Raw genomic sequence first — 19,560 nt, 5'->3', positions numbered from 1 at the left:
GTGAGTTTTTAAAAGTCTTATCTTTTTAGACGGTTTTGAAAATATGTTGGACTGGAATACACCTATTTTACTTATTTATTGTATTGAAAAACTATAAAAAGACACAAGTGATAACAGTCACTTGTACAAAACATCTCCAAAGTTTGTACTAAAATATAAAAAGCTTTCTTGAAATAACAATATTATGTTTTGTATTAACAATACAGCATTTTTTTTCTTTTTTTTTAAAAAGCTCTCTGCTCTCTGCAGTTTGATCATAGCAAATAGATTATGGAATCAATATTAAGTCATTTAATGCAAAAGCTATTTAAGGGTTAGCCAAAAAAGAAAGAAAAAAAAGTATTCTACAGATTTTTTCTTCTTCTAATCTTTCCATAATAACAGTTCATAATGGTTAAATCTGTGCAACTGTAAAAAGTAAATAAAAAATTATATTTTTCTAGACCTGGAATACAGACTAATGTTAGGTAACTTCATGGTGTTTTTGTGTCATTTCGGAGCAAGATAAACTTGATCACTAAGACGATCAAACATGGGAAGAACTGCACAACAATGCTTAAAAATGTGAAAACAATGGATATAGGTTTATTACAACGTGAGACTGAATAATAATAATTATCCTTTTATTCCATCCTCCAGACTTTAAATAATTGTACTTTTCGCTGGTCATAGTAGACTGGTCTGATGACTTGTATTTTTAATTGACATTAGCTAGGCTAATGAATTGGCCTCAGGGTACTGATGCAAAGAAACTGGGAGGAAAAACACTGTGACTCAATTCTAAACATTCATAACATATAACAGAATGCAAATCATTTACTGTATCTATGCCATCCAGGGGACTAAAGTATGTTACGGAAGCACAATTCAAAAGAGTCCATTGATTTTATCAAGACTAATAATAGAGAGAAAAATACCTTTTGGTAAGTTCCAACCCTTATGGAAATTAACCATGGTTTTACTACAAATAAAACCAAAAAATTATGCCATTGTCCCTTGTTGTGTATTAATGTTGTAACCTGCTGTCAGTGAGTCTAGTCTGTTCATGTCAGGTCAAGTCTGTTCACGCCTCAACAAGTCTGTCCAAGTCCATTAATTTTATCAAGACTAATAATAGAGAGAAAAATACCTTTTTGTACGTTCCAACCCTTATGAAAATTAACCATGGTTTTACTTTAAATAAAACCAAAAAATTATGGTTACTAAACCATTGTACACTCTTAAAAATAAAGGTGTTTCAGAAGGTTCTTCAAGCAATGCCATAGAAGAAGCATTTTTGGTTCCACAAAGAACCTTTAAAGAACCATCTCTTTCTTACTTTTTTATAATCTGAAGATCCTCCTTTCGCCACAAAGAACCTTTTGTGAAACAGAAAGGTTATTCAGATGTTAAAGGTTCTTTATGGAACCATTTAGACAAAAAGGTTAATATGGCATCGTGAAGCACCTTTATTTTTAAGAGTGTAACCACAGATTAACCATGGTTTTGCTACACTAACCATAGTATTTGAAAGTGAAAGTGACATACAGCCAAGTATGGTAACCCATGCTCAGAATTCGTGCTCTGCATTTAACCCATCCAAAGTGTACACACACAGCAGTGAACACACACACACGGTGAACACACACCCGGAGCAGTGGGCAGCCACTTATGCTGCGGGGCCCGGGGAGCAGTTGGGCATTCAGTGCCTTGCTCAAGGGCACCTCAGTCGTGGTATTGCCGGCCCGAGACTCAAACCCACAACCTTAGGGTTAGGAGTCTAACTCTCTAACCCTTAGGCCACGACTTCCCCGTAGTAAAATTGTGGTTATACGAATGGTAATCAATACACCAAAAAACATGGTTACTGCACTGTTACTACCATAAAACCATGGTTAATTTTCATAAGGGAAATAAAACCGTTTTAGTATCTTTAAGAACTTTTATTTTACTCATTTTTTTTAATAATATTAAAAAATCTAAGAGAATACATCTCATCTCAAAAGTTTTTTTATATTACAGGTGCTGTTTTAAGAACTTGCAGGTTTGTTTTCTACAGTAAAGAAGAAATTTACCACAGGCCGACAACAATGTCAGAAGATTCAACGGTGTTTCTCGCCATATATATCATCACATTCCTGATTGCTTTTCCTAATGCTGTGCTGGCATTCTTCTCATGTATTCACAAGATTCACCGTAAACCTTTGCCCATTGACATATTCATGTTGAACCTCACTATTTCTGACCTCATCTTCCTCACCTACCTGCCTGTCAAGATGAAAGAGGCTGCAGATAATTTGGTTTGGAACATGCCCTATATCTTGTGCCACGTCAATATCTTCATGTTCTTTCTTCCTTTTTATTCCAGTGGCCTGTTCTTGACAGCAATCAGTGCTGAGCGCTATGTGTGTGTAGCATTTCCAGTTAATTATAAAAGTCCAAATAGGATAATTTATACAATAATTATATGTGTTGGTATCTGGGTGCTTGTTGTAATAACTTCGATATTTCCTTACAAGGTAGCATTTTTAGATTCTGATGAAGCAGACAACACCACTAATAAGGGCCATCTGATGGCGGAACCTCAGAGATGTTACAGTAACTTTACAGCGAAACAGCTCAGAGAACTGCTTCCAGTGCGTCTGAGTATAGTAGTGGTGTTTTTCCTTTTACCTCTCCTTATCTGCTGCTTCTGTTACATCAATTTAATTTGTATTTTGTTAAAGTTTCCTCTCATCAAGAAACAACGTAAACTCCGGGTGGTTGGACTGATTGTGGGGACTCTCCTTGTGTTTGCAGTTAGTTTTGCACCCTACAATGCATCACACATAGTGGGCTTTATCAAAAAAGAAAACCCAGATTGGCGCATGAAAGCTCTAATGCTGAGCACTTTAAATGCATGTTTTGATCCTATTATATTTTTCTGTATCTCTAAGGATATGAGAAGGGTCATCAAAGTATGTGCAAAGGCCTTGTGCAGTTTTATGCCTATTTAAAGCAGTTTGTTGTTGTTGTTGGTATTACCAAATGTCTTCTAATTAAATTACACAAAACAAATTCAAACCGGGGTCCGCAGACCCTTGGGCATCTGTGACCCAAAGCCAGGGTCCACAAATGATTTGCTTTCTGCACTACAAGTCGCATTTTTATCTTCTGAAACGTGCTATGATTTGAATTCCAAAGTGGCTTATATAGTGCCTTTAATGTCAAATAAGCAAAACATAAACATAAAAGAGTGGGCACTGCAAAGATTATACATGAATAAAGATCCGAGGGCATGTTGAAAGATACACTGCAACTTACTGAATGTATAGTGTCTCATGTAATCACTCAGCAATCATTCAAACCACAGAAAGAAAAAACCCAGAAAACACATTCACACAACATAAACTAGTGAGAAAAATGTACACTAACTAGTGAGAAAAATGTACACTAGAGGAAAATTTACATTTATTTGTAATGTGGTTTTTGTTTCATGTTTTGGCTTCATGTTCATATTTTCATGTCTTTTATTTTGTTATTATTTGATTGCTGTTTGTGTCATTGCCCTCTTGTCTTCATGCTGCTGTTGGTTCCTCTTGTTCATTGTGTCATGTTCTGATTGGTTTATTGTTTTGTCATGTGATTATCACTTCTGTTTGCTCATTGGTTTGTTCATGTCATGTGACCCTCATTGTCTGTTATAAGTAGTCATGTTTTTGCCATTGTCCCTTGTCGTGTATTAATGTTGTAACCTGCTGTCAGTGAGTCTAGTCTGTTCATGTCAAGTCTGTTCATGCCTCAAGTCTGTTCAAGTCTAGTCAAGTCTTTGTTTATTGTTTGGATAATGTTTGAATTTCTGGATCACTTGTAAATAAACTGCACTTGGCTTCTCACAAAGCTCGCCTTCAGTGGACTCTTTACACTTATAGATTTTTATATTTTTCTATTATAATCTTTTCAAAAGTTGAGAAAAAAATAACGTACTAAATCTTGTTAATTATTCCACATACTGTATAAACAAACTCACTCCAGGCTAAACTGAAAAGTTGGCAGCCCTGTTTGAAGCAAGTTGACATTTTAGGTTTCCAAATCAATATTTAGCCTACAAAATTCATTGTATAAGTTAATGTTAGATTTTTTATTTTTTTTTGCTCCAACCGATGGTTAATCCAATGATAAATAAGTTCCATTAACTAACATTTGAAGTCACGGTTTGAATGAATAGTTAATGCAGGGTAATGTTAAAGGGATAGTTTAAAAATAAAAATTAGCCCATGATTTACTCACCCTCAAGCCATCCTAGGGACAAATCAGTGTGTTTTTGTAAGAAACAGATCCATATTTTAAATTTTATAAACCGTAATCTCTAGCTTCCGTGTCATACGTGCGTTCTATCCGGTCAGATGGCATAGGACGTATGTGTAGTGCTTGCGCCGGTGAGAAGTGATGAACGCGGAAGCAAAAAGAGAATCATGGGCTAATTTTCATTTTTGGGTGAACTATCCCTTTAAGTAATCAGCAATCGTAGGATTTATTCATGCTTTTTCATGCCAGGTTGGAGTTATACACTGATTTTCTGTCATGGTCTATGGACTCCCTGAATTAGCCTTGGCCACCCTCTGGCCATCCACCACTGAGGTTAGGTTTTGGCGGTCAGCGTGAGCATTGCCATGTCGTGGTTTTTCGAAAAACACTTTTTTTGCGAAGGTTATTTAAAGTAGACATTATTATTATTTATTCAGACACAAGAGAAGTACAAAGCCTTCTTTACATAATAAATAGTAGTTTAGCAACCAAAAGTTACACCGTGACTAACGATTCGTTCATTCATGGAAATGATTCATAGCAAATGAGAGGCATGCAAGCCCACCACTAGGTATCAGCTTAGATTAGATTATCGGATTTAAATTAAATGTTGTTTGTAATGAATGGCACTATAATTTATTTTATTTCATATATATGTGGACTTTTTCACCTTTTTTTCTGACCTGGTGTAACTTTCTGAAAAATATGGTAAATTACGAAATAATTTTTTTATTTTGGGTTGAACTATCCCTTTAAGCTATAGCAATGAAGCAATCCTTCCTATTCCTATAGAGCCCATATCTGATTCTGATTCTGATTCTGATTTCCTGGAGAGTTTAGTTCCGATTGTAATTAAATGCAACTGAATCAAATTACCATGGCCCTAAAGTTACCTGAAAATTACAGCCAGGTGTGGAACTAAACTCTGCAGGAAGTCGACTATTCAGGAGTATGAGTAACCGCGAACTACAGGAAACAGACTGAAATTTTAATTAGTCTCATAATAAAACTAATAATTATATAAATAGCACATACTGATGCTTTAACTTTAGAACCAATATATTGTATTCAATTAAACTGCATTCATTAAAAAATTATTCTTTATCCAGAGTCCATTTGTACGGAGCCCTGCACCTGACATGCAAGAAAAAAAGAATAAATCGTACGCACGATTTACTAATTTGTTCCCTCAATTTACTAGATCGTGCGCACGATTTAATAATTCGTTCCCTCGTTTCAAGTAAATTGGGTGCACGATTTATTAAGTCATGTCCTTGATTTACTAGATCGTGTGAACGATTTATTCTTTTTTTCTTGCATGTCAGGTGAAGGGTTCCGTACATTTGTCTTGCTGAAAAGGATTCAGCAGACAAACACATATTACTAGCAAATGAAAAGATCCAGCATAAATATAGGAAATTTTCATTCTGGATTTCAGTCAATATTCACTTCAGTTACAAAGAGACTATCAAAAGCTTGCTTCAGGAATAAAATTGAAATGTTATACAGATCAACTCGACATACTTCAGTCTTTACTATGGCCTAGCAGCTGAATCCTAATTAATGTTTTATTTAATTAATTTCCATGTATATATGTACACACACACACACACACACACACACACACACACACACACACACACACACACACACACACAACAAACACTTGCTTCTTATCTTGCCAGTATGTTCCACAGGACAAGATAGTGTTCTTGGGGTGCCTCATATACCCCATGTGCAGCAGTTAAGACAACTTCCTGTGTGCATCTCACTGACTGTACTATTACTTCACCACAGAGCAGCTTAACATTCTGCTTCCTGTTCGTCTGGAGCTTTTTCTCGTACTGTTCTGTATACCCCTGCCCATCTGCTGCTTCTGCTACATAAACTTCATACGAATCCTCTCCAGTCTGCCTCATCTTGGATGCCGCCGTAGACTCAGGACCATTGGGTTGGCGGTGGGGACGCTGTTGGTTTTCACCATCTGTTTCAGCCCCTATAACGTCTCGCACGTTGCTGGTTTCGTCCACGGTGATAATGAATGGTGGCGTCACTTTGCTTTGATCTCCAGCACCCTGAACGCTTATTTTGACCCCATCATCTTTTACTTTTCCTCGGCTGCCGTTTGTAGCGCCATACGCACATGTGTTATTGGTCTAAAGGAGAAAATGCACATCATAACATGCAGATGCTGCTGTTCTGTTGGCCCTTCCAAAACTGAGGCCTACAAAGAGACAAACCCACCTCTTGGCTTGGGGTGAGAATTGAGCTACAGAGAGTATTTTAGCTCATTTAGGCCTACAGAAAGAAGTGTTGTTTGCATGTACCGTGGAGTTTACTTTCTGATAGGTAAAATAAAATAAAAAAATTGAAATGTGAGATTGCACATTTTATTCAGAAAGGTTTTGCATTTTTTATGATCATTTGGATTAAACTTGAATTTAAAAATTTGTGTCCCCTTCAAAAATTGCTCTTGAGAAATTTTATATTTATTGTCTCCCCCCTACTGTTAGTCGAACTTTACCCCCGTTATCACCCCTCACATGTAATGTATTTCAGTGACCACTCACTAAAAGACAAAGACACAATAAAGTCAATAAATCATATGTATTAACATATTTAACATTAAATTATATATTATTCCATGAGAGTGTCCTCCAAGGTTCTGGTTCTTCAAACTGGTGAGGTAACTTGGAATGGAGTGCCTCTTTTCCCCTCATTGCTCATTATTTGTGGAAAAACATGTTAGTTTACCTAATAACCTCTGAGAACAAAACAGCACATACTGCAATGGCATCTTGAGGGGTCAATACATAAGATTCAACTTTGTCATGGTTCCCCAACATCTTCTGTAGTTTCAAAATGTCTGAGAAAATGTTTTAGCTTTTTTTTTTTTTTTTTGGTTTCAATGTTGCATAAGAAAGATTTTTTTCTCGAGAAATGAAACTTAGCTCTTCAGGAAGAAATTTAAGTAAGTCCTCGCTCATTGAGAACGCACCCCAATTTATTTTAACACATATAGCCTATATTTTTTGGTCGTGATTTTGACTTTTTTGAATTTTTCCTTGGTTTTGTATAAATGCAATATTAACTTTTTTTTTTTTTGACCAGGGACTCAAGCGGATCCCCGCAGTCTCCAGTAAGCTGGTAGGGTTAGATATTTTATGATGGACATAATAGAATGATGTTTAACAGATTAAGTGGTTAGTGGATTTTTTTTTTTTTTTTCGTGAGAAAGTGATTAAAACAAGGTATAAATCAACACGGTGATACACTTCCGAAGAAAACACCTCCAAAATAATTATCCACCCTGTTACATGACATTTTAACAATGCAATGTTACAGGTTGGATATTTTATGCTAATAAAACCCATACCAGCTAGAAAAGAGAAAAGGTTTAATAGATGTATAAAAATATGAACAAAAACTTTCATTTGAGTGGACATATTATGTTTTAGGCTATTAGAGAGAACACTTCTAAAAAATAAGGAAAACAAATGTTTAAGACTGATAGTTGCTTTTCCTTCAAGAAAAGGATGACGCTTATTGCAAGTCATGTGATTTAGGGCTTGTGCTTATGATTTTAAAGGGCAAGCAGTAACAGAGTGGACCAGCTATGTTTTTTGGCCCTCTGAACAGCATATTGACTCCAGAACACATTTTCTACCTCAATAGTTTTACTGGGTAAAATTGTTTCATGGGGACATAAAATCAACCAAACTATAGGAATGACCCAATAATAATGCATTTATACCTGCCAGTGGACTAATGGTCAAATTAATATTTGTTGGACATTTTTAAACAATTAACAATTAAAAGACACATTCTTGTGAGAAATGAAGGCATAAAAGAAACATTACATTAAGTGATTGCAATGTCATGGAACATACATCCATTTCGCAAAATATCTAGTTAACTGCATACATGTATAGACAGATAGACAGACAGACAGATAGATAGATAGATAGATAGACAAGATTTGCGTATACTCTTACATGTGGACAGAAAGCCTAATTAGGGTATTTGCAAGATTAATTATCAGTTTATTTGTAAACCTGTTAACATTTTGCTCTTTCTAAATTATTACTTGTCAGTTCTCTCATACAGTTGTAACCGTCCCCGCATGAGTCTTTAAGTCAGTTATTAAGCTTTCACTCATTCTTGTTCAAGATCAGGAATCCACCCTAGGACATCTCGTGCTCTTATTATACCCCTGTTCTGCAGTCGTCCGCCCCCCACAGGACCAATCTAAAGAAGCTCATATAGAAGTTTGTCCCCCATTGGCTCAGATTAGAAATGTCAGTGTTTTTGGGACGTTGTCCTTGCAGTGAACTGAATTTCATCTGACTTAAAGGTGACGCAGAAGATAAGACATCATTTAAATATATGAGTTTTTTTTTTTCACATTTATTTCAGAATTTTGGTTTCTTTCAAAGAAAAATAACTACATATTGTAACTCTGGGTTTTTCTTTTATATAAGTACATACATAAACATCGACAGTCATTAGGTATAACAAAAGCAACTGTGTTGTTGTTGTATAGCTTATAGATATCAAACCAGTGGTAATAATGTCATGCTAAGTATTCCTCAATCCAACCAGACATACATGAATAAAAATATTCTTTCTAAGCTTTGATTTAAAAGCAGCAGTGCATTAGACTATGGTTCTGGACTCAACAGTCTTTCAAGTACAGCATTAATACTGTGAAGAGGACAGAGAGAGTGCTTAAAGGTTATGTGTGCCCTCTCTGTATTGCTATGTGGAATATTTTAAAACTATTTTGATGTTTCACTGGTTCAACACTTTCCTCCGGTTTCACAAGTCTTAAGGCCAGTCCCAGACTAAAATGCATGTTTGAGCTGTCTCAACTGAAAATATATAGCTCTAGCATATCTTAAAATATGTCAGTGCCATTGTTCTGTCACAAGATGCACACCTGTAACATTTTCTTCTAAGGCATTTTTATACAAGCTGCTTAAATACCTTAATTTAACTAAGGCCTAGTCCTGGTTTCAGCTAAGCCCCGTCTGTGAAACCGGGCCTTGGTTTGCTATGATCACAGATTGTTTGAAGTTTAAATTGAGGTGGTATGAAATCTGATGCTCCCCCCACCCTCCTCCTCCTCCTAATGGGTTGTAGTAAACAGTCAAAAGTATTATTTTTATAATCTAGCATGATATTATTCAAACTTTGCAATAAACCTGTCTGACTAGAAAAGGAAAACACAGGCCTGAATAGATCTTCATCAGGTTAGACGCCATATTGAATTGAACATGAATGAAAACAAGGCTGTGAGAGATAGACTTAGTCTTTGTAATGGCACTGTATAAAGGTCCTAGATCATGTAATTTTCACAACTTTCAAACCTGATTTATGGAGTTTTTGTCTACTGAATTTTTGTTTCAACAAGACGTTTTGTCAGCTGAACAATCAATATGCTAAACAAACAGCACAATCCATTGAACGCACTGTACTTCTATCCTCAAATCCAATTTTATTGATCAAAATGGTGTTGTTGATCAATGTCTAAATCAACGACTGTTACAAAATAAGATGGAAGATAAGCGACAACAAAATAAGCCAGAACACTACTAGCAGTAGCAATTCTATCTGTTTCTATTGTGCATCTTCCATTTTATTTACCGTAGATAAATGAGTGTGGGAATTAGGGCTTATGAAGTACATTTCTTTGAATTAATTCATGACAACTGGTTGAAATACATGATATATACAGTACATGTTTGAATCTAGTATATTAAAGCCAAAAGGAAAAAAAAGTGCAGGGTTACAAGGTTAGTGGGGAGAGCCTCGGCTATTTTCCTGCACCTCAAAACCCTGAGCTACTTGTTCATCCTTCACTAAAATTACAGTGCATTAAATATAATGTACTCTGAAAACTGAGATTTATAGGTAATGCAGTTTTAGATATCATAAGTCTCCATTTTAAATAAAAACATACTCTATGCACTTTCATTTACATTCTAAGCAAATTAGTCTTGATGTGCCACGATGTCAAGTCTTTGATAAGCCTGATGAATGCATTTCACAAAGTCTGATATATGGAAAGACTGCAGGACAGAAAAACTAAATCAAATTCAAAACATCAGCCAAATGCAAAGGTTTTTTTATACCTGCTGCTGCGCAATTTCTTGAAAGCTAATAAATACAATACCAAAGAACCCTCGAAAAAATACCTTCTGTCATGTTAGAGACAGTAGTAACATTTGCACTATGTAGCAAAAATAAAATCCACGTAATGTTTCAATCAGAACAAAAGATGAGCATAAGCAGGCAAATAATTGGTTCACAAATCCAAGATTGAAGCTAAAGACATAAACCTGTGGCAAGCGGGATACTTCTGGAAGATGAGGGTTATTCCATATCAATCGAGTCCAAGTTGTTGAGCTCTCACGAGAGTGAAGGAGAAAAAATGTGCTTGTACAGCAGATGTTATTTTCAAAACGGTCAGACAGTCTCTTTTCAGAAGGATGTGTCTGTGCATCACATAAGCATTCATACCCTACTTAAGGTGCAGAGCATCTTAACTCTGTGATGAGGCATGTACAAGTGAGTCATTGAACGGTTATTTCTCCACTTGAGACTGATGTCACGTCATTTTCACTTTTTTATTTGTGAGAATGTTTTTGTTGTTCTTGTTGTTTTTGTCACTGTGATGTAGTCTCACTGATTTCCAGGCCATGCTGTTGTAGTTGAGCTCTGAGCAGTGCATTGTCATTCTTCAGGTCTTCAATCTGCAGGGCAATGGACATTCAACATATTACCATTTGCCCAATCGGACTTGGTAAGCAAAACAACACAGATCTCATAAATTTACAACTTAGGATTGTATTTATTTTACTTAAGGATACATTAAGGCATTATGTTTTTTAAGAATATCACACAATATCACAATTTGCCATCTATTTTTTAATTGAAACTGTAAACCTCTTGTACAGCACTTTGTTGCCAAAAACAGAAAGAAACTGTTGAAAAGTAATTTGATTACATTTTAAAAGATTAATTAAATTGTTAATGATGAAAGCAATCATTTGATTACTACTGTATCAAAAATAAATAAACAAAATGCAGAACAAACTGAATTTCTGGAAAAATAAAACTATTCATAAGGCCTTATTGTTACATTTTAATAAAATATTGTTATAAATTAATATTTCTATAAATGCAACAGATTACACATCAATTTTGATGATCCAAATTTTATTAAACCAATTAAAAACAGAATCCAGAAAAATTCAAACAGAAAACAGAATTTGGGGGAAAATAAAATGACCGTGGATTTGCGCAGCTTGTCAGTTAACAACGGCTCTGTGTAGTAACAGCTGCTCTATGTGAAATCACGCACCTGATGGAATTTACAGCTGATTAGAGAACCGGCTTTACTGACGAGATACGCATTTATTATCGGCTGATATTTATCGTGCACCCCTAAACTTAAGTTAATTTTTCAACTCAGCTAGCACTAGTATTGTTATTTATACCATCTGCAATAAAAAAATAAAAAAAAAAAAGATAAAGATAATTTGAAGCAAAAAGGAGCATCTTAACTAGTAATCTGACTTTGAGATCCCACTGTACATCCTACATAAGCAACTCTCACCAACAAAAGTACCTGTTGTCTTAGTAGCTCATTATCCACTTGTATTCTCTCCACCTCCTTGTAGCTCTCCTGAAGCCTCTGGTTAGTCTGTCGGAGTTCTCTTATGTAGTCACATGCTTTAGACAGAATGCCTCCTTTACTCTAGAGATGACAGTAAGAAGTCCATTAACATTAGCAGGTGTAAAGAGGTACAATTGGTCCAAGAAGAAAAGATCTGGTGCTATTACTTACTGCTCCTGTTTTGGTACTGTCCATATTGCAGTCTGGGATGATTTTAGACAGTGTGACAATCCAGTTGTTGATCTTGTCTCTTCTTCTCCTTTCCACTGCAGAAACACCAATAAAACCATTTAGCAACAGTCTACACTTATCTACTTTTACTCTATACACGGAATTACTTCCAATAAGTCAATATGAAATCCAAATTGATCCCATTTTCTCTCCCTAATACACGTTCCTGGTTTTAACTGTAAACAACTTATTGGAACATGTTATTTCAAAGAAAATAAATATTTGTCTTTAGAATGTTTTATTAAAGTGTAGCAACTTCCACCACTGTAACCATTTCTTTTGTAACCATATCCATTCCTGATGGATACAATTCCAGTTATAAATTTTTCCCTATAGATTAGCAGTTTCATGTAGACTAAAAAGTAATCCAAAGAAAAAAAAAACTTTATAAAACTAAATATTCAGAAAATGTTTAAAATTCATAATTATTTTTGACATCAGCTAAATTTGGGACATTGATCATGTAACTGCTTTGTACAGATGTTCTTGCTTCCACTGAAACTGTACATATTCTGAGCTCTATGACATGCATTAGTTCACCTTCATTGTGCTGTGCTCTCCTTCTCTCATCACGAGGTGCCCGAGGGCCATCAATTTTCCTGCAGTAGAGAGAGAAGAGAAAAAGAGGAGACTTATGTTAGCTTGCTCTACTGCACTATTAAACCACCAAATGAATCCACACAACACAACACATTAAAAACAAACATTTCTCCAGCCTGTTTACTGATATAACAACAGTTCAGTACTGAATCTACCCAAAGATTTGCTTAAATCTGAATAAACAAGTAATAAGCCTGAAAGAAACAAGTAACCCTTTGATTTTTCTTCATTTCAGTTTTGAGAGGTCAGAACTAATTCAACTGATGTCTTCCGAACATGAAGAAAACTCAAACACCAGCAAATACATCTGTAATATTTATACAGTACTGAATTAAAGAAATAGTTCACCCAAAAATGAAATTTTCCTGAAAATGTACTCACCCTTAGGCCATCCAAAATGTAGAAGAGTTTGTTACTTTATTGGAACAGATTTGAAGAAATGTAGCATTATATCACTTGTTCACCAATGAATCCTCTGCAGTGAATGGGTGCCGCCAGAATGAGAGTTTAAACAGCTGATAAAACATCACAATAATCCACAAGTAATTCACAGCTCCAGTCCATCAATTAACAAACTGTGAAGTGAAAAGCTGCATGTTTTTAAAATGCATTTTTAACTTTAAACCGTTGCTTCTGGCTAAAATAAAAGTCCACAATCCATAATAAAGCTTCCTCCAGTGAAAAGTCTTCACAAGACGTTAATTGATGGACTGAAGTTGTGTGGATTACTGTGGTGTTTTTATCAGGTGTTTGACTCTCATTCTGCGGCACCCATTCACTCCAGAGGATCCATGGTTGAGCAAGAGAAGTAATGCCAAATTTCTTCATATCTGTTTTGATGAAGAAACCAACTATCTACATCTTGGATGGCACAGGGTATAGAGTAAATTTTCAGCAAAATTTCATTTTTGGGTGAACTATTCTTTTAAAAGCCAGCTGCTCAACAGCGGCAGCATCTAGAGATGGACAGGCTGGCAGCTGAAAGGGGGTGGGGATGTAAAAGGTCTTCCTCACCATTCTGAACTGCTGTGTTGAAGAGTCTCACGTTCATCAAGGTCTCTGGGGATAGCAGGCAAGTGGGACACATTTTTTTTGGTTGTTTATCTGACTGCACTTAAGCTGATTGGAAAATACTTTGCATATTTGTATGTGAAATCATTGCATTTTTTAATTAATTCCATACTCTCAATTTGAGGCGTTTTGCAGGAAAATTCATCAGGATTTGATTTTTTTTTTTTTTTTTTTAATTCTCGTCGTTCTGCAAACTGAAATTAATTTGGGGGAATGTGAAGGGATCAAATCATTATGTACATAGCACTAGGCTGAAAGGTTGGACTGGGCTGTGCAGACAGAGAAAAATTAGGGATAATCCATGATCATACTTACGTAGAGTAAGTGTGTGTACGAGGGGCAATGGTCCGTTGTGTTCCAGTCTGTAAAACATCTGGTGGACTCATCATCACATAAAACTGACCTAGGGAAAACAAAAATGGAAATGTTAAGATAATGTTTTGAAAAACACAATTTGAAAAAATGTGCAGGATGAGCGACACAAGATAAGTGGTACAGTTGTAAAAACTGTGCACATTTCCCAGTGACATTTTGGAGTATTCTGGGGTTTTACTGCTTAATTTACCATCAGAACTCATATACAAATCTTCTAAATGCAGCCTACTTGCATTGCAGAATTATTGATTTGCATGTAAACCGGTAAAATAGGTCATTTCAATAAGCACTGAGCAATGGCAAACACTTCTTTTGGACTCTGGCATGTGAAACTGACCTCCAGCCTGTGTGAGGGTCGGATCAGACGTGGCCTGCACTGAGACAGCTGTACCGTCACTGACAGTTGCAGCTGGGAAGTAGGCAAAGCGTGTCTCTCCCCCCACTGTTTCCCCCGCTGGACTGCCTCCATTACTGAAAGGGTTCTGGATGACAGCCTATAGAAAGAAAGATACAGAAATATGAGAGACATGCAGGCAAATATGACACTGCACACATTAAATTCTTTTCTCCATGCTTTCATCCAGTCTGCTCCACACACACCTGTGCTACTGCTTGCTGTGCGCCTGCAAAGGCTGTGGACACTACACTGACTGCCGCTCCTCCATCTCCTTCCAAATGGTCCTCTGTTACCTGGACCACACGATATGTCACCTGTATCAGGTCAGAACACAAAGGTGAATTTTGTAAGAATGTTTTGCATCTTTAAGTTGCATAATCTAACTATGTGGAATTAAATAACAAAAATGCATTAAAGCAAACATGAATTCCCATTTGAAACCTACAGTCGTGGACACAAGTTTTGGCAATGACATACATTTTGTGTTTTGCAAATTTTGCTGCTTCAGTATTTGTAGATTATTTTTCCACGTTTCTATGGTATACTGAAAAACAATGATAAGAATATCATAAGTTTAAAAGGATTTTATTGGCAAAAAAATATGAGTCAGTATTTACAGGTTTGACCCTTGTTCTTCATAACCTCTCCAATTGGCTCTGGCATGCTGGATACTAGCTTCCGGGCCAAATCCTGACTGATGGTGATTCATTCTTGCAGGGCTCCAAACAAACAAAATTGAGTAAGGAGCCACTGGCTCCATTTAAGAAAAAAAACCGTAGGCACCAAATAATTTTTTAGGTGCCACAGAATAGACGTGTTTTATTTATTTTATTTTATTTATTTATCTTCATTTCTTGACTTTATCAGCATTTTAATCCATCTTGTAGATAACCTGGGAACTAAGGTTCACTTAAAGTGGGAACTAAATGTCTTTTCCCACTTGAAATATACAGTCACAAAGAGTTGTTCATTATCTGTACCAATATCATGGACCATAAGCATCACTGGGCCACTGAGTGTAGTTTGGGCTCCTCTTCAATGCATCCTGTAAATGTTGTCATACACTCTTAAAAATAAAGGTGCTTCACGATGCCATAGAAGAACCTTTTGATGCAAGCACATAAATATAGCACAATGCTCCTTTATAGTTATTTTTCTAGCTGAGAGCTTACGGACACAAAATGGTTATTCTGAGGTAAGTGTATATTACGTTGGAATCTTTACAAGCTTTGCACATTTTCCGCAGTTTGAAACACTTTTACATGAGATATTTCAGTAAATTGTACTGTAGGCTCTTTTATAAAATAGTATGCCTTTTGATGTTAATTCATGTCCATGATGTATTATAGTAGTAAAGATTAAGATTAAATGGGTTAGGCTACTTGCCACTTGAACTGAGGCACTAAAGCGATCACGCCTGCCCCATTAAAAAGAGCACCAAAAAAACGTTTTATTGTTTGTATTTCGTTATGAATTTTGAATTATTTTAAAGCTGATACTTTGTTTATTAAAAAGGAACAAAGCACAAAGCCTTTTGTGATTACTGGATGGCAAGTGTGCTTCAAATAATGAAGTTCACGCATTAACAGAACACAGCACAGACCAAACATTTTTGATTTTGTTCTGAAATCTTTATGTTTATGAAAATTGGCCATTGAAGTTTTATGAAACTGTACTTCCCTGCAACATTTATAAGTGGAATATTGAGTACAATTAGCCCAGTTCTGTAAGGTCCACTTTATTTTGTTCTGAAATTTTAAAATAATTTTTAAAATGCCTTCAAAGTTGTGAGCTGTATCTTTAAAAAAAATCTTTTCAGAAGTCCGTCCATCCATCCATTCTATAATCCAAACCTTTTTGTCCTTATTAGGGTTGCCTAATAATGGAGCCTAACTCAGCGTCATGAGCCACAGGCAAGGAAAATCCCTGCTTGAATGGCCAGTCCATCACAAGGCTCACACATAGATTTAAAGAATTAATTTTACTGAATTTATCTTCTTTTGATATAGCATGAAGTAAAAATGTTCACAAGAGCATAAAATGATTCTCATAAGACCCGTTTCTAAGACACAGTAATCCAGGTCATGTTTTATTACAGAGTCACCCCAGTTTGAACCCTGAAAAGGTAAAAGGTCACCTGTCCACCAGTGTTCTCTGTCCGGAACTGGTACTGAACATTGTGGTCTGCAAAGGCTGCTGCTTGCTGGACACTCGCTATGGTAACTGCTGCCTGCTCCTCCGCTCCCACCCCCTCTCCTGAGAAATGCACCACAAACGAACAGCGGTTTATGGATATATGCATCAGTCACTGCATCTGCACACGCATGTTTTCACTTACCCTCCTGCAGCTGAACAACCTCCTCAGTTTCCTGTTTCTCGTGACTGCAAAGAGAAAGAGAAAATGTTTGGGTCAAGTTACAAAACTACTCAAAGGAAACTCTAGATACAGGTCAAAACTATATAGGCTTTTGGCACATTCTAATGATGGAAATTTGGCAGTCATTTCTGCTAAATGTTTAATTCATTACACTAGTTCAAAAATAATAATGTTGTTTACAATAAAAGTGTTTCCTGTAATTATGCGTTTTGATCCTGCCTGAATATAATTCACATTTATAATAAATAACAATAAAAATGTATGTTTCTCTTTAGAAAACATATTTTGTTTATTTTAAATTTAAATATAATTATTTTAATGAGACTTTTTTTGTTATTTTGATATTAAATACCCTTTTTATTTTTCACTCAGGAACAGCTCAGACAGATTTCTGAATGAATCGCGAACCGAATCATTGAAAAGATCGGACTCAATAAACGGTTCGTTAACCAATCGGACATAACTACTATATTCAGTCTTGATGCGATTAATTAAAGAGGCGTTTGAACTATTTGAAAATCAATTAAAAACTCCAAAATGACTGGAAAATATGTTCTAGATATATAAATCTGACATAGATCAACAAGATCGGTCTCCAAACGGTGAACGCCCCCTTTCTCATCACTACAGACCGTTCAGTTTTTAAAGCGGTCTGCAAAATTCAAAAAATACCAATAGCAACGGTTTTTCTAGATAAAAATAATAATATATATATAGCCAAATAAACACCACGGGATTAAATAAACAAAAACTTTTGAATGCATATAAAGCCTCTGGATGAAAAGACTGCGGTTTGGTTGCAGTTTGAAGGGAATTTAACAGTTAATGCATTAAACTGCAGAAGAGCTTTTGTTCCGACAGTACTAGCCTACACACGACATTTCTACTTGAAATATCAGTTAAAAATGTATTTCATTTTTCAGACAAGATCAATTTTGAAAACTATTGTTAAAGGCAAACATACACCGGCTTGGAGTTGTGTTTTCTTCAAATACCAAGGATAGACAAAAATCACCAAATTAGCAATCGGGCTAATAGTGATATAAATATGTCGACCATCGGTGTTAAAACGCCCGCGATCTGTTGCTTTCTTCGTGCTTTTCGTATATTTCGTTTAACTTACTATATTAATGGCATGCGTAAAACTTAATAAAAGTCCAAAAATAAACTTAAAAGAGGATTGCTAACTGTCCTACTATGAAAACAGAGCAGAAAATGGTTGACTGGGGCCTTGAGGTTGGCCGTACATAAAGGACGCGCTCTCACCTCGTCGAGGTGTCCAAGCTCTGATCGAGCATATCCATGAAGGCGAGCGGATTTTAAAATGCGATATTCAGCGACACTTGAAATACGGGAGATGGAAGCTCTGATCACGGGGACAAACACACGGGTCATGTGAGAAAGACAGTCCAGGACACGTGAGGTGCAGGCTGGGCGAGGAGTTAAAATGGAGACCGCTCTAGAGGAAGAAGGAAGGTGTACCGGTTGTTGTTGCGCTCACTGCGCGGCTTTGTTGCGTATGTTACGCACTCCTGCGCTTACGTCTACACGAGTTCTCGACCTGTTGAGTCGCTTGGTCGCTTCCTTCTTGCCCCCCGTTAAGACTGGGATTATTTATCAGTTTATTTACAGGCGTTTAGAACTTTAAAATCTCGTTTTCGGTTTATTTCAGAACCGCGCTGTAGTGCTTTGCTATCGATCTTCACGTATCCATCCGCAAGCAGCCACATTATAGCGCTGCCGTTAATAAGATATGGAGTGGAGTGCTTATTTTAAACAAAGTGCGGTTTAGGTTGAAATAATGGAACAATAAAATATTTTTGGTAGACTGATATAACAACACGTCCATGGTTGTGTACGTATTCTGAAAGAACTTGTATTTCGCTGGTGCGGGGTAGAAACAAATAGGGAGTCTAAATTATTCAACGCTGAAACTGGGAATTGAAGTTCAAATGAGATCTAACTAGCCTACTGCTATAACAGCCTCGCGAGTTTTATGATGAATGACGCAATGCTTTGAAATTTAATTTCATAAATAAGTAAACTTGAAAACTTACCTTGTGTTTTAGCCACGATTTAGAACCTGGTTGTGTGTAATTTCAAAACATCTAACGTGCAAAAAATATACGATTTTTCCTTGGTCACATCAGCACGAGGAATAACGAATATGACGAGTGGTGATTTTTTCCAGGTGACCCCCGCGATCCAATCCGGGTTTTTGGTCAAACCACATGACACGAATGCAAGAGTAGGGGATAGGAAATACTAGGCATTTGTTAAGCTCTAATGCGAATAAACTGGCTAACATCATTTACATAAATGCTCAGAATTGTTTACTCGATATACACGCGTAACAAGATTTCATTAATAAACATTATATTTTAAAAGCGTTGGTTTCCCGACAGTGCTACTCTATTTTCCTGAACTTGCACTGCTGTAGCCACAAGACTGTGCTGTAAGGCAAATTGAACTGTTGAAATTCACACCAATTTTTTTTTTTTTTTTAGCCTTGTCATAATTACGCAGTATATTTTATATACATAGGCTAGTTTGAGAAGTTAA

The 19,560-nt window shown here is 36.2% G+C and overlaps 2 protein-coding genes across 3 annotated transcripts; one reads left to right on the top strand and one right to left on the bottom strand.

Annotated features, from left to right (window-relative positions):
* The first annotated feature begins 2,008 nt into the window (after positions 1 to 2,008).
* Positions 2,009 to 3,307, top strand: LOC109111868 (free fatty acid receptor 3-like). The gene has a single exon (XM_042777198.1). It carries the CDS (start codon positions 2,070 to 2,072, stop codon positions 2,973 to 2,975), a length of 906 nt encoding a protein of 301 aa, XP_042633132.1. The 5' UTR covers positions 2,009 to 2,069; the 3' UTR covers positions 2,976 to 3,307.
* Positions 3,308 to 8,717: 5,410 nt separating this feature from the next.
* Positions 8,718 to 18,762, bottom strand: LOC109111871 (upstream stimulatory factor 2). 2 transcript variants are annotated; one of them, XM_019124865.2, is made up of 11 exons: positions 18,265 to 18,762; positions 16,960 to 17,003; positions 16,759 to 16,877; positions 14,825 to 14,935; positions 14,562 to 14,718; positions 14,165 to 14,252; positions 13,793 to 13,837; positions 12,719 to 12,777; positions 12,119 to 12,213; positions 11,900 to 12,028; positions 8,718 to 11,021 (listed from the first exon to the last, which is right to left on the bottom strand). In XM_019124865.2, the coding sequence occupies exons 1-11, from the start codon at positions 18,300 to 18,302 to the stop codon at positions 10,935 to 10,937; spliced, it is 972 nt and encodes a 323-aa protein (XP_018980410.1). In that variant the 5' UTR covers positions 18,303 to 18,762; the 3' UTR covers positions 8,718 to 10,934. The 2 variants fall into 2 exon arrangements, with proteins under 2 accessions (XP_018980410.1, XP_018980411.1); XM_019124866.2 differs by lacking the exon at positions 13,793 to 13,837 and having other exon boundaries at positions 18,265 to 18,747.
* Between the last annotated feature and the right edge of the window lie 798 nt (positions 18,763 to 19,560).

Source organism: Cyprinus carpio, chromosome A19, assembly GCF_018340385.1.
Source record: "Cyprinus carpio isolate SPL01 chromosome A19, ASM1834038v1, whole genome shotgun sequence".
NCBI classification, from domain to species: Eukaryota; Metazoa; Chordata; class Actinopteri; order Cypriniformes; family Cyprinidae; genus Cyprinus; species Cyprinus carpio.
Note: the sequence above shows the minus strand (reverse complement) of the source record. Positions and strands in the feature narration are given on the sequence as shown.

Excerpts from the sequence above, each read along its gene's own strand:
- LOC109111868 (XM_042777198.1), top strand. The coding sequence starts at position 2,070 with ATGTCAGAAGATTCAACGGTGTTTCTCGCCATATATATCATCACATTC.
- LOC109111871 (XM_019124865.2), bottom strand. The coding sequence starts at position 18,302 with ATGGATATGCTCGATCAGAGCTTGGACACCTCGACGAG. Across the intron at positions 12,214-12,718 it reads GAGAGCACAGCACAATGAAG|TGGAAAGGAGAAGAAGAGAC; the intron begins GTGAACTAATGC and ends GTGTTTCTGCAG. Across the intron at positions 12,029-12,118 it reads ACAGTACCAAAACAGGAGCA|AGTAAAGGAGGCATTCTGTC; the intron begins GTAAGTAATAGC and ends TGTCATCTCTAG.